This window comes from Dendrobates tinctorius, unplaced genomic scaffold, assembly GCF_039654945.1.
Source record: "Dendrobates tinctorius isolate UK_male_01 unplaced genomic scaffold, ASM3965494v1 ptg000074l, whole genome shotgun sequence".
Taxonomy (NCBI): Eukaryota; Metazoa; Chordata; class Amphibia; order Anura; family Dendrobatidae; genus Dendrobates; species Dendrobates tinctorius.
Window position 1 is genome coordinate 5,816,957 of NW_027361742.1, and position 15,713 is coordinate 5,832,669.

A 15,713-nucleotide genomic window follows, 5' to 3' on the forward strand; every position below is an offset into this window, starting at 1 on the left:
TCCCTCTTATTGTGCTTCCTTATAATAATGGCCCTCAGTGCCTCTTTATTAATGCACCTGACCAGGGCACATATATATGCATAAGCCCATATGAAAAGTCCTATGACATCAAAGAAGAGGATAGCTCCCAAAATTTTAAGAAATGGAGAAGGAAAAAAGCTCACTATTATACCCCTTTCATGACCCCATAGATTATTATGCCCTGACAAAGTATGATGATCCCACACAGTAGGATTACCCCACAAACCTTACACAAAGGATGATGCCCCACAACCCCCATACAGTATGATGTCCCTCATAATATCCCATAAGGTATGATGGTTACCACAGCCCCCAACATAGTATAATGTACCCACAGACCTCCAAATAGTATAATGTCCATCAAAGCCACCACGCATAGCATGATTTCCACCACAACCACCCTACACAGTAAGATGGTCACCCCACACAGTATGATAGATCCCCCATACACTATGCAGATCCGCCATAGCCCCAATACTATATGACGGTCCCCCACAGCCACTATGTAGTATGATGGTCCCTGCATCAGCCCCTATATAATATGATAGTCCCCCTCAAGACCCCCATTAAGCATGGAGGTTCACCTCACAACTTCTTATATATTATTATGTTACACTCCACAGCCCCTATATTGAATGATGGTACCACCATCAACCCTCCATACAGTATGATGTTTCAACTCATAGCCCCCTATGTAGAATGATGGTCCCTCCAATAGCCCCCTATATAGTATAATGGTCCTCCCAACACACCCTATATAGTATGATGGTACACTCCACAGCTCTTTACATATTATAGTGCACCTCACAGCCCCTTTATAGTATGATGGTACCCAAGCAACCCCTCATATAGTGTGATGTTTCACCTCATAGCCCCTAGCTGTTAACAGTATATGTGTAAGACGGCCAGGGTGGTAATCGTGGAAACGAGCTGTAGTGTTCCCACACTCTGGTGCACCTTAGATGAAACATGATGTCCTTTCTGCTGTATGTGCAGCATGCGCAACAGAACACATATTTACTGCTGGAGTCTCCTCTGTTTCTGTCATTCTGGCTCCAGATCCACGGGTCTCATAAACAACTCCAGATTCAATGTCCATTTTTAATAGTTCAACTTTACTTATAAGTAGGGTTTTCATTACAGATGCGGCACAGTGTGTACAGAGTGACATTACTAAGACTTCCCTGTCTTCCTAGGAATCTCTGCTCTTCATGGACATTCTCTTTCCTGTCAAAGCAGTCATAGCAGTCTCTGCTCTTCCTGGACAATTCATGTCCTGTTCCAGAGATCACTGTTCTTTTCTGGACAATCCCTGTCCTGTTCCAGCAATCACTACTCTTTCCTGGACAATCCCTGCCCTTTCTAGCAATCTATGCCCTTCTTGGATAATCTCTGCAATGTTGTAGCAATTTCTGCTCTTCTTGGACAATCCCTGTCCCATTGTAGCAATCTCTGCTCTTCCTGGACAATCCCAGTCCTGTTCCAGCAATCACTATTCTTTCCTGGACAACCCCTGCCCCTTCCAGCATTCACTGTTCTTTTCTGGACAATCCCTGTCCTGTTCCAGCAATCACTACTCTTTCCTGGACAATCCCTGCCCCTTCCAGCAACCTATGCCCTTCTTGGACAATCTCTGCAATGTTGTAGCAATCTCTGCTCTTCCTGGACTCTCCCTGTCCAGTTGTAGGAATATCTGCTCTTCCTTGACAATCCCTGCTCTTTCCAGGACAATCCTTGTCCTGTTCCAGCAATCACTTCACTTTCCTGGATAATCTCTGTCCCATCCATGTCTTTAGGCCCACCAGCTTCCTGCCATTCACCTGGTCTGGCTTCAAAATAAAAGGGTAAAAGACTCACCATCCCAGCTTCATGTAATCCCTGCCGTAAGCTTCGGATCCTCCTTGGAAAGATCCTGTGTAAGCAGGTGACCGCCTGCACGACACTCAGCCTGTGGCCCCTTCTTGCCAAAGCAACCTAATCCCTACGGCTGTCAAACTGTCCTTGTTCACTGATTCATCTGCCCTGCACTGAACACTAACTAAGAAGTGCCTCCCTATATCCCACTGCTCTATGCTGCACTCATCTGTAACCACTCCCAACTGAAAAACCCCTAATGCTTGCTATACTACTCTATTTCATTCCCTATCTCTATGGTGCCCCTCACTATTGTTCTATGTTATTAGCCTATACTATCCCTAATCTTATAAACAGTACATATCAAGCACATACACAATACAGCAACATTACAGGAGCACATTAGCACTGATAAATGACAAGGTACCACACTTAATCTGTTGAGAATTCACTTTCTGGCCTACCTCTGGTTACTAGTGAAGGGAGTGAAGCTGGTTATATTGATAGAGGGATCGCGAGTTCTCTTCCCGAGCTCCCTCTGGTGGTTACTGGAGGTAATGGAGCTGATCTAATTAACAGAGGCCTGCCACCTGATAATGAGGAGGATGACTGGAGATCTGGAGTTTCTGACTGGATTTAAGACAGCCGACTCCCTCTATCCCTGCTGGAGATTTTCTTCCTGCCTCCTGAGGTCTTAGGTTCCAGCTCAGTGCCTGCATTCTCAAGCTAAGTGTTCTTTTGCTATTGTTCACATTTGATTTGGTTTTGTCTATTTCAGTTTTCTGTGGTCAGCCAGCCCCGGCTGGGGCTGTGCTGAATTTCCATCCTTATGTTGCTGTTTGTGCCAGTTTGTTTTTGTCCCTTATTAGATTGGCCTCTTTTTGTTCTGCTTTCAGAATATATGAGAGTACTGATATAGTGGGCGAAGTCTAGTGACTTCAGTATTTTTTCTATCAGACGTGTTGGGCATTTTTTGCAGGGTTTTTTGCGTGATTGCAGACAGAGTCTTTCCTTTCCTGTCCTGTCTAGTTAGTGTGGGTCCCATCATTTGCTCAGTCTATTTTCCTACCTGCGCTTGTGTTTTCATCTTGTCTCACCGACAATATATGTTTGGGGCTATCTATTCCTTTGGGGTCTGCTTTGGGGCAGTTTAGATTTCCCCTTTCTTGCTTTAGGCTTATTTAGTTCTCCAGCTGTGTCGAGGCGTCTAGGATCATCGTAGGTACGCTCCACGGCTACTGCTAGTTGTGTGGATAGGATCAGGGGTCTGCAATCCGCTTATTTACCAACCTCTCTGGTTTTCTGTGGCTTAGCTTGGTCTTGCTTTCCTCCTCAGTGACCCAATCATAATATTAATTCATGTGAACAGTGTCCAAAGAGGGGAAGGCATGTGAAGGCATCGGTCACATGCGTCTTGAGGATGCAGGTTCTGAGAACAATGTAGCAGACAATTCGGCCCATGACCAGACAGGCCTTTCTGGCATTTGCCAGAATTGCCAAATGTCCGGTTCAGCCCTGCCTTCACCATTTCATTAAAATTATATGCTTCTAACCAGTTCATTATAATTGCAGCCCTACAATGCATCATAAGTACATGTCTCCCAACAATTTATTATAATTATAATCCTTTAATTCATTATATTTGCATGCCCCCAATTATATATGCATGAGTCTGATACGGTGTCCATCACACTGGCACAATCAACTGATTTTGGACAACCATAGAATCATAGAATCATAGAATCATAGAATCGTAGAGTTGGAAGGGACCTCCTGGGCCATCTGGTCCAACCCCCTGCTCAAAGCAGGATTCGCTAAATCATCCCAGTCAGATGTCTGTCCAGCCTCTGTTTGAAGACTTCCATTGAAGGAGAACTCACCACTTCTCGTGGCAGCCTGTTCCACTCATTGATCACTCTAACTGTCAAAAAGTTTTTTCTAATATCTAATCTGTGTCTCCTCCCATTCAGTTTCATCCCATTGCTTCTAGTCTTTCCTTGTGCAAATGAGAATAAAGTTGATCCTTCTACAATGTGACAGCCCTTTAGATATTTGTAGACAGCTATTAAGTCTCCTCTCAGTCTTCTCTTTTGCAAACTAAACATTCCCAAATCCTGCAACCTTTCCTCATAAGACAGGGTTTGCAGACCGGTCACCATTCTGGTCGCTCTTTTCTGAACTTGCTCCAGTTTGTTGATGTCTTTTTTAAAATGTGGTGCCCAAAACTGGACACAATATTCCAGATGAGGTCTGACCAAAGAGGAGTAGAGGGAAATAATGACTTCACGTGATCTAGACTGTATGCTTCTGTTAATACATCCTAGAATTGCATTTGCCTTTTTTGCTGCTGCATCACACTGTTGACTCATATTCAGTCTGTGATCTATTAGTATACCCAAGTCTTTTTCACATGTGCTGTCACTTAGCCCTATTCCTCCCATTCTATATATGCTTTTTCCATTTTTATTGCCCAGATGTAGTACTTTGCATTTCTCCCTGTTAAAAACCATTCTGTTAGTTGCTGCCCACTTCTCCAGTTTATTTAAATCTTTTTGAATCCTCTCTCTCTCTTCTCTAGTATTAGCTATCCCTCCTAGCTTTGTGTCTGCAAGCAAATTTAATCAGTTTACCCTCAATTCCTTCATCTAAATCGTTGATAAAGATGTTGAACAATACAGGGCCCAGGACAGAGCCCTGTGGTACCCCACTTGAGACATTCTTCCAACTGGATGTGCAGCCATTTACGACCACTCTTTGGGTCCGATCACTAAGCCAGTTATGAATCCACCTAACAGTTGCCTTGTCCATTCCATACTTAATCATTTTTTCAATAAGGATTGTATGAGAGACTTTGTCAAATGCTTTGCTGAAGTCAAGATATACTATATCTACAGCATTTCCTTGATCTACCCAATCAGTGATACCGTCATAGAAGGAAATTAAGTTAGTCTGACATGACTTATTAGTTACAAACCCATGCTGACTCTGTTTAATCACTTCATTCTTATCCAGGTATTGACATACATGTTGTTTAATAATTTGTTCAAAGATCTTTCCTGGTATAGAAGTCAGACTCACCGGCCTATAGTTACCTGGGTCCACCTTCTTCCCCTTTTTGAAGATAGGAACAACATTTGCTCTTCTCCAGTCTTCTGGCACTTCTCCTGTTCTCCAAGAATTTTCAAAGATTATAGAGAGGGGTTCAAAAATTTCTTCTGCTATCTCCTTCAGTACTCTGGGGTGTAATTCATCTGGACCTGGAGACTTGAATTCATTTAGGCTAGCTAAGTGTTTCCTCACTATCTTTCTGTTTATAGATATCCTGGATTCTTCTATTCCCTTAATAGGACAGTGAATAACAGTTGATGTTACATTTCCTTTCTGAGAGAAAACAGATGCAAAATAGGAATTTAAAAGTTCAGCCTTCTCAACATCCTGTCTTACCATTTCATCATTTTCATCCTGTAAAAATCCTATAGCATCTTTGACTTTTCTTTTACTTTTGACATATCCCCAAAATCCTTTATTATTGCTTTTGACATCTCTTGCAAGCCTCAATTCATTTTCAGCTTTAGCTAATCTGATTTGTGCCCTGCAGGTTCTGCAGACAGCATTATATTCTTCTTTAGATATGCCTCCCTCTTTCCATTTTATAAACATTTTTTTCTTCCTTTTTAGCATGTGCTTAAGTTCTGTGTTCATCCATCCTGGTTTCCTTAACTGCTTCCTATTCTTCCCTCTTTTCGGAATTGTTAACAACTGTGCTTTGAGAATTTCATTTTTCAAGATTTCCCATCCTTCCTGGACATTTTTGTCTTTAAGGATATCCAGCCATTGGATCCCTCCAATTCTCTTTCTGAATCCCTTAAAATCTGCCTTTCTGAAATCTAACCTTGATGTCTGAGTCTTCACAGGTCTTCCGCCTGTATGTATGGATGCTTTTATTTACCAATAGTATCTAAAATCAATTGACATTTTTATCCATTGACAAGATCATGTGACTGAAGGATGGGACATTACAATGGTTGCTTCACTAAATTTAACTTATGCTTGATATCTTTTAAGATTACTACAATTTTATAAGCATATATTTTAGAATATCCTGGATACTGATGTATGTATAACTATACTCTTTGTTATATCTCACTTATTCCAGCATTAGTTGTGTATCCTGCTTTTTGTCATTATTAGCATTGTTTTCTAACAGAAAACCTTCTAATTACTATAATGCACATTATCTTAATGCAGTAAATTAATATGTGTTTGCTATTTAGGACCATCAAACAATATTGAGGGCCTGGGCCGTCAAAGACTTTGCTCCAAATTGTCCCCTTTATGTTCAGATATTGAAACCTGAGAATAAGTTCCATGTCAAATTTGCAGGTAATGTTATTTTTTCACATTATTATTATTATTATTATTATTATTATTATTATTATTTATCATGTTTTAATGGAAAATTTGCAAAATAATTCAGCAACTTTTTAAGCATTTAAAATGAAATCAAGTTGGCCCACAAACAATGTTCATTTTAATCAATCTTCAAATAATAATTAGTTGTACAAATAGATGTGTTAAAAAGTTCCTGTGCTGAGATAATCTTATGTACTGTATGTGTCTCTGCTATGTGCTTTGTAATGACCGTATCTGACCGTGCAAGAACATGGTCTGATCATACCACTTCTCCTGGGCAGGAGAAGAAAGAAAGAGTACACAGACAAGACAGCATGGGACCACATGCTGTACAACGTAGCACCGATGTATGCTAACATCTATACCGCTGTATTTGAGGACCGCTAAGTGTACAGATCCACCTTCTGTCCAAGCCTGGGGACATTAGATTGATGATATCTTTGCTATATGGGAAGGTGGAGATGATGACCTTCATAATTTCCAGTCTGAGTTGAATAGTGTATTTTCTGTGTTGAAGTTTACTTTAGCCTATTCTATTGAGCAGGTACAATTTTTGGATTCCATGGTATATAAGAAAGGTGATATCTTGGGTAAGGATTTATTTATTAAGGAGACGGACAGAAACAGTCTGCTCCTTTATAGTAGTAATCACCAAGGGAAGATGGTGGATTCTCTACCTTGGAGTCAGATGATTTGGGTACGAAGGATGAGAGACTTGATTTGAGACTTGTGGACATGTGCAATAAATTTATTAAAAGGGGCTATCCGAAGCGTGAGCTGATACATTATAAAAATACGGTGGTGGGCCTAACACGGGAGGAGATACTTAAGAAAAGGGACAATTCTGTCTCTACACGTGCACCATTTGTTTCCACCTATGGCGCATCAAGTGAACAGATTGGAAAACATATTGAGGAAACATTGGAAATCACTTCATGAGGACTTACCACAGGTATCTGAATTTGCCTCTCAGCCTATTCCATCATATAGACATGGGTACAATTTTAGGGACAAACTTGTGAAGTCAGATGTGGGGAGCTGTCTATATAAATCTATGCAAAGCCTATTATGCCCTCCCAGACAGTGGAAATTTCCCTGTCTGGGTTGTGCATGTTGTGGGAATATGTTAAAAGGTGATTATTTTCGTCACCTGCATACTGGGAAGAAGTTCTCAATAAAGGAGAGATGCACCTGTACTTCAAGCTTTGCTATGTATGTGCTTGTGTGCCCCTGTGGGTTGATGTATGTTGATGAGACCTCCATGGAGGTCAAAGCATGCATCAGCAAACATAAGAGCACCATTAGGACTAAATTACTTGATTTACCAGTACCTAGAAACTTTTGTGAGTATAGACATTCGGTTAAACAACTTAGGTTTTGGGCTATAGATGGTGTTTCTTTGAAGAGGAGGGGAGGGGACAGAGTGAAGATCTTGAAGAGGAAGGAGATGAGATGGATCTCTATGCTGAGCACATTGCATCCTAGGGGACTTAATATTGATTATAATTTACAAATTTGTGTGACTTGACCCCCTGCTGTTAGATAGTGGCATTTGATTGGTGGATTGTTTTTAATGTTTGATTTTGCTTTTTCTTCTGCTTTTTTCAACTATAGGAATTTGGCACCGGGGAGGATATCAAGATATGGGGATCTAGAATCTGGAAGATCGTTGATATTATATACATGCTTTTTTGTATGGTTTTTGGATTATTACCCATACAATCTGTTCCCTCCCTTGATGTCATGCAATATATTTTTTGTATTAATAGTTTTGTCCCTGGTCTAATTATGTGCTAGGAATTAATGGAATGATTGATTTCTATAACAAGTGATTAGGATTTCAACATGTGGTCATATGAATGACTAAACTACAGCTCTTAAGCTACTAATTCTGCTAGTTTGGATCCTAAACAGTTAATTTTTCTCCACCCTGAGTGTATCCCTGTTGCCATTGATATGACTAGACACCATCGCTCCTCTGCATTCAGCTGTCAATCTTGTGAGTGCGCGTGTTGTGTCATGGACCTGTGGATGTGGTCATGTGACTTGGACATGTGATTGTACTCCCAGCTCATTGATCTGGTGCGCTGATGCAAGCTGGTTCTTGTCAGCTGGCAGAGAAGCAGTTAATGATGGCGTGTTCCGGGTTCACCGCGGTAGTGTGAGTATGTGCATTTAGTTAATATAGCTAATTTATGGAGTGCCAATGTTTATATATGCACCTATTGGTTAGGGGCTTCTGTGTTTGTGTCCGTCATGGGTCGGAAGATTGGATAGGAGTGCAGTCGCTATAACAACCGTGATGCCATAATTTGATTGGTTTGTAATTAGTTATGGGGCGGATTCTGTAAAAACATATATCTAGGTTATTGGTGTTTTTTCTTAAATTGATAGGATATTTATATCGCATTTGTTAATGTATATATTATTGTGTATTTTGTGATTTTGTATATGTTTTTGTAATTATGTAAATTGGGCAGTAACTTGTTTGTGATTGCTGTGCATGTGCCACCACACTATTTAAGGGTACCGTTACACTTAGCAATGCACCAGCGATCCCGACCACGATATGACGCGGTCAGGATCGCTGGTGCATCGCTAAGTGGTCGCTAGTGAGCTGACAAACAGGCAGATCTTACCAGCGACATAGCAGTGGTCAGGGGTCGCTACTTACCTGTCAGACGAGGTGATCCTGACATCCTCCCGCCCGCGTCCATGCGTCGCTCGTCTCCACAGCAGGAAGCTGACAGCGAGAAACGGTCCAGGACGTTCTCGCGTGATCAGCGATAATCAGCGGGGGAGCCGGTCAGAGGTAAGTATCACACACAGCGATATCGCTAGCAATATCGCTGCAGCGCCACAAAACCAGTGACGTTACAGCGATATTGCTAGCGATATCGCTATGTGTAACTGGCCCTTAAGGCTGCCATTTTATGCTTGGTGTATACTTGAGAAAGACCAATTGTGGTTGAAACGTATCATAGCGGAATAAAGGTTTTTCTCTTTATCATCACCTGGACTGGATGCTCTTCCTTTCTATTGTTTGTATCACTTGATGTCCGCTGGGTCATTGGACTTGGAATGTGCATCCTGGGACCGACGTGATGTCAGCTGATTTTTCTTTGCTCAGCATGGGATCATAGCTGATTCTTTCTGTGATGTAAAGGATTTGCTGCTTGTTTTTAAACATGTTTTAACTCAGAGAAAGAATCAGCTGTGATCCCCTGCTGTCCTGTCTGTATACTCGATTTTGCTTCCTCCCCTGCCCAGAAGCTGTGGTATGATCAGACCATGTTCCTGCATGGTCAGACGCGGACATTACACAGTACACAGGAGGGGACATTTATAAGATTTTCTCAGCACAGGGACATTTAAAAAAAAATCCAGTCCAACTGTAGAACTTTTTTTAATCCAAGATCTATGAATTAAAATGTACTTTGTTCATATGAAAACCCCTTCAAGATTAGTTGGAGATGTGATAACAATTATGACCCCTAAATAAAACACTCCTACTATATGGAGTAGATACCTGTTGAACTGTCAATTGACCAATGACTCGGCCTTCCCATATCTACTCCTGCATAAAAAGGAATGCTTATCTTGGCCAAAAGCTCCTGTGATCTGTGAGGGTTGTGCTGCAATCCGGCCTCAGCAACTTTGAATAGCTAGCAGTTACAATAAGACTCATCAGCGTTGACGAGTCTCAGAGAGGACAGCGTGACTCGGCATTTCTGATGAGTATTATCATTAATTACGCCCCCTCTGATCAGAAATACTTGGTCTCGGTGACTCTGATTAGCAGTGACGTCAGTACCCAGCAACTGTGAATAGCACTAATAAATTACACAAGTTCTGGAGACAGTGACGTGTCAAGGGGGCCTACATGACTTTTGCTCAGTAGCTAGAATCTTTGAAGTAATTGAGAAAAGTGGAGTGATGCAGAGCAACGATCATGATCTGATAACATTATGTTGTCCATATTGATTTCTGTCACAAGGGAGAGAAGGTTTGTTCAAAAGAAGATATGGTCTAGAGTATTGTGGATCATTTGAAATTTGAATTTGCCAGTTTTGCTGAATTCTCCCTAAAAATTACATACACGGTGAACAAATCTGCTGTGGATCAAAGTACTAAAAGGCCTGTAATTGATTGGAAAATGCCTTGAGTTCTCCTAGGACTGACTTGAACCCGTTTTGAGCTCTTTAATGAATTCATAGGCTTGTTCATCTCCATGTGAACTTAAGCTAGACAGAGAAACACAAGGTGCACTACAATAAATATATTAAGTATTTGGGTGCTATATCCAGTAGTAGAGGCAAGAGTACAATAAAAAGAAGAGGACAATACTACTAAATGATGTGCACATTTAAAAAACTATTCAAAAACCATACAAAATATTTATTCAACAAGCAAGAGACATACATTTAAAATCAAGTAAAACCATTCAATGATCCAGCCAAAAATGCTAATAGCAATGCAATATGCATGCAATACGCAATAATATGGCAATCAGGACAGGCCTGTAAGCTTTCGCAAGGATCAGGGACAATACTGTATAATGTATATTGCCCTTGTGATTGTAAAAGACTCTAAACTATGGGAACAGTAAGCACTTATTACCTGGACCTAGCATTTCTTTCATTCCACTCTTACTTCTTTACCATGCTTACAAATGTTCTCACAGCTTTTGCTCCACTAATCCTCACTCTTCTCCGCTATCCCCAAACCCCAGCACCCTCTAACCAAATAATAATCTCCCATTCCCTCTTACATCCTCACCTGACCTCTTCTGCAGACCTGTTCCTCAACATCAGATCTCTCCTACAAACACATAAATCAGGCCGGCCACTCTCCTTCTCCCACCTGCTCTCCCTCTCTCTGCTACTCCTCACTGCTGGCGACATATCTCTCAATCCTGGACCCCCAAAGCTGTACTTTCCAATAATTCCCCCTCCTACCGCTCCCTACCTAATATGAACTACCGCAATCTCTCCAATGTAAAACCCGTGCCCTTTACACCCACTCTGTCTGCATTTACTCTCCCTCCAACCTCCACATGGCCGTTATATACCGACCTCCGGACCCGGCCACTGCCTTTTTTGACCAATTCTCTACCTGGCTTCTTCACTTTCTTTCCACTGACATTTCCAATATCATCCTGGGTGACTTCAACATCCTTACTGATACGCCTCAGTTAACAGCCTCCAAACTCCTGTCTCTTACTTCATCTTTTGGACTTACGCATTGGTCCTCCTCAGCCACCCACACAGACGGACATACACTAGACCTGATCATCACCCGTCTCTGCTCCCTATCTAACTTCACAGTCTCCCGTCTCCCTCTATCTGACCACCATCTACTCATTTTCTCATCCCTGTCCTCCTCACCTGTCACCCATCTCCATCAACTAGCACACTCCTGTAGAAACCTCACACACCTGAACATCTACTAAATATCTGACTCTATTCTACCACTAGCATCCATATCCTCACTCCACAACACAGACACTGCAACTGCTTTCTACAATGCCACTCTCACATCCGGTATTGATGCAGTCGCCCCTCTCGTTCATGGCAGAGTGCGACGTATCAATAGGCAACTCTGGCCCAATAACATCACTAAAAAGCTCCGGCAAGTATCCAGGGTTGCAGAGCAGCACGAGAAGAAAACACATTCGCAAGATGATTTCACTGCATTCAAACAAGCAAGACTCTCTTTCAAATCTGCTCTCACGTCTGCTAAACAGACCTACTTCACAACTATTTTATCTTCCTTATCCTACAACCCCACACAGTTATTGAACACTTTTAACTCCCTCCTCTACTCACCACTGCCCCCTTCAACCTCCTTCATCTCTGCTGAAGACATTGCTACACACTTCAAAAATATTACAGACCAATCAAGGCAAGTCTTTATTGTTCATCCACCACAACCCCTTTGTATACCAGGCCAATGCCCTTCCCCCATAACTTTCCTCTCCAACATCACTGAATGAGAGCTTAATCATCTCCTCTCCAATTCACACCTCACCACTTCTTCTCTCGCTTCCTCAAACTCAATGTGGACAAATATGAACTCATCATCTTTCCTCCATCTCACAGATCTTCCCTACCTGATCTATCTATCACAATAAATGACATCACGTTTTCCCCCATAACAGAAGTCTGCTGCCTTGCAGTAACCCTTGACTCTGCCCTGTCCTTGCACTCCAAGCTCTTTCCACCTCTTGTCACCTCCAGCTCAAAAATATATCCAGAATCCGTTCTTTCCTCAACCCTCAATCTACAAAAATGCTTGTGCTTTCCCTCATCATCTACCGCCTCATCTACAGAAACAAACTTATCTGTGGCCTCCCTGCTAACACTCTCACACCTCTCCAGCCAATCCTTAACTCTGCTGCCTGACTAATTCATCTCTCTCCTCGCTACTCCTCTGTTTCTCCCCTCTGCTTTCTCTTCACCGGCTCCCATTCCCTCATCGTATCCAGTTCAAATTACTAATATGATACGATACAATACACTTTATTGATCCTGAGGGAAATTATGGTATCACAGCAGCGTTACAACAGCATTACAAACAAAACATTACGAACAGTACTAATACGTTACATTACAAACAGCATTACATAGAGTAATTACTAGACACAGATCCTGCACATGACTAACCACAATATGTAACAAGCAAAGGTACACAAGTCTCTGATCCTTTACATTAGTGCGCCGGCCCTAGGTCATAACCATCTTTTACCCTTAGTGAATTGTTATACATCCCTGACCTAAAAGGCCATCTATAACCTATCTCCTCCGTATATCTCTAAACTAATCTCCCAATATCTTCCCTCAGGTATTCTCTGGTCCTCCCAAGACCTCCTTCTCTGACTTTTTTAAACTTGAGTAAGTGAATTAGTCAGTGCTGGGAACAGTTACAGCGGCCGCTCACTATGCACTGAAAGGTCACTGAAACCGTGCCATTTGCACCCTTATGATTGGAAGCCCTAGGCTGTCTTTAGGAATAAAGTTAATTGCCTCTTGGCAGCAGGGTTCTCAGTGCTGGCACCAGGAAGCTTCAGAATGCTGATAACCTGCAGACTACCCCCATATCTGCATGTTAACAGTATATTTTACATGACAGGTTCCCTTTTAATAGATGTTGAATGCCACCATAGGGTTTTATGTCCACATCTGAGCTTATGACAGTGAATTATAACAAAAGTCAAATGTGGCAAGTAACAACCACAAAATAATACATGGGAAACAGATAAAATTGGAGTCCTATTAAACGCTACAAATATTCTACATGCAAATGATAATATTACTTCTATGGATCATTTTATGAACAATTTTGATAAAAAAATAAAACTAATTATGGTGCTTTAAAGGCATTTTGATAATGATTTAATATGTTTCATTGCACACATGTGCAGCCATTTCACAAACCGCCACATAGAAATGTGCATAATTGCTTTATACACAGAATAAAATAGAAATAGTATTTCTTTTGGCACATCAAGCAAGTGAAACAATGCACAAAATGGCTTTGAGGGCTTTTAAACTCTAAAAAGCATTAGTCAAAAAAGTAAAAACAAATAATTAATTAGTATAATAGGATTAAAATTCTATTCACATTCCATCACATCCTGACAGATGAATATTTAACATTCCAAATTCTACAAATAGAATTCAAGGGCAAAGTCATGTTTTCTTTTATGATCAGAGGTTTTCCTGAGTGAATTACTCTTTTGTGTATTAAACTTTTGAGAACTGTCCATTACCATGTGATTGTCAGGCTACATTTATTCATCAGCAGTCTTACATATAGTAGAGTTGAACTGTTACTTTCCCTTAAAAATTTTGTGATAAAGATAAACTTAACTCATATAAAATATAATAAAAACTTTGGAATTTGTTGTAATTTCCTTTGGAACAATAAATATGCTTTTTAGACCCCCAACTGCTCACATTGAAAACCTAAATTGAATATTTAACAATGCTCCTCTACAGTTGAAAAAATCTCCCATAATTTAATTTGGGGACATTCGCTCAAAGCAAGGTAAAGATTCAATTTGTATTTAATTAGTTCTGTGTGAATCAAATCTACCTGATATGAGGCAAAAAAAAGCTCTTTTGATAATTTCTTCTTGATCTTCACTAGTCCTGTCTCACTCACCATTGACTGTGTTCCTGCTCCTCGTCCAGGCCTTCATATTTCCCACCAGATCTTTCTTTGGTTGCCATCAGTGTTGAGTTGGCCCCACACAGAATGTAGGATATGAAACACAACAATGGCATGTGTCATACCAAACATGCGATGCACATTATTATTGTGAAAAAATTAAACTATGTGTCTGTCATGCAAACCCTAATGCACCGACAGCTGATCCCACCTCTCATCTAACTTGCTCTTTGACAATCTACAATCTGGCTTCCGCCCCCATCATTCCACTGAGACAGCCCTGACCAAAATTACCAACGACCTACATACAGCCAAAGCTAACGGACAATACTCTATACTCCTGCTTCGAGACCTGTCCTCGGCTTTTGACACAGTTGACCACTGCCTCCTACTACAGATCCTCTCCTCCTTTGGCATCAAAGACCTCGCCCTATCCTAGATCTCCTCATACTTTTCCAACTGCACATTCAGTGTCTCCCACTCCCACACTACCTCCTCATCCCACCCTCTCTCTGTTGGAGTCCCCCAAGGCTCTGTTCTAGGACCCCTACTCTTCTCAATCTACACACTTGGCCTGGGGCAACTCAAAGTCCCACGGATTCCAGTACCACCTTTATCGCCTCCACACTTATTCGTTCCTCACCCAACCGCCTCCCAGACTTCTCACGAATAGCCCCCATCCTCTGGAATTCCCTGCCCCAACACGTCCGGCTATCAACCACACTCGGATCCTTCAGCCGGAACCTGAAAACCCATCTCTTCAGGAAATCCTACAGCCTGTAATGATCCCCGCTGCCTCCTCATCACTACTGGAGCTACCACTTCACCATCACTGGAGCTGCTGCAACCCCACAACCTACTGTCTCCTTCCCCACGATCATGTAGCATGTAAGCCAGAAAGGCAGGGTCCTCTCTCCCCTCTATATCAGTCTGTGATTGTTAGTTTGTTTACTGTAAGTGACATCTGTAATTTGTATGTAACCCCTTCTCATGTACAGCACCATGGAATCAATGGTGCTATATAAATAAATAATAATAATAATAATAATAATAATAATAAAAATGGAGGGAACTCCATTCCTAAGTTTAGTTGATTAACTATTAACTAGTATTTCAGTAGTAAAAAGTTTGGTGTAAGTTTTCTAAACAGAGACCCATAATATTCATTGAATGAGTATAAATGGTATGATCTCTAACTGGGTCTCTGTGACCTGTGGGCTACCACAGGGGACAGTGTTGGGACTAGAGTTGAG

General features: G+C 41.4%; 1 protein-coding gene across 2 annotated transcripts in view; it reads left to right on the plus strand.

Moving 5' to 3' along the window:
- The window catches only part of KCNT2 (potassium sodium-activated channel subfamily T member 2), a 1,782,840-nt gene that overhangs the window by 1,088,997 nt on the left and 678,130 nt on the right, over positions 1 to 15,713 (plus strand). For both annotated transcript variants that reach the window (XM_073582885.1, XM_073582886.1), the window contains exon 13: positions 6,150 to 6,258. In XM_073582885.1, coding sequence (XP_073438986.1) covers positions 6,150 to 6,258 — 109 coding nt within the window. The remainder of the gene's footprint in view (positions 1 to 6,149; positions 6,259 to 15,713) is intronic.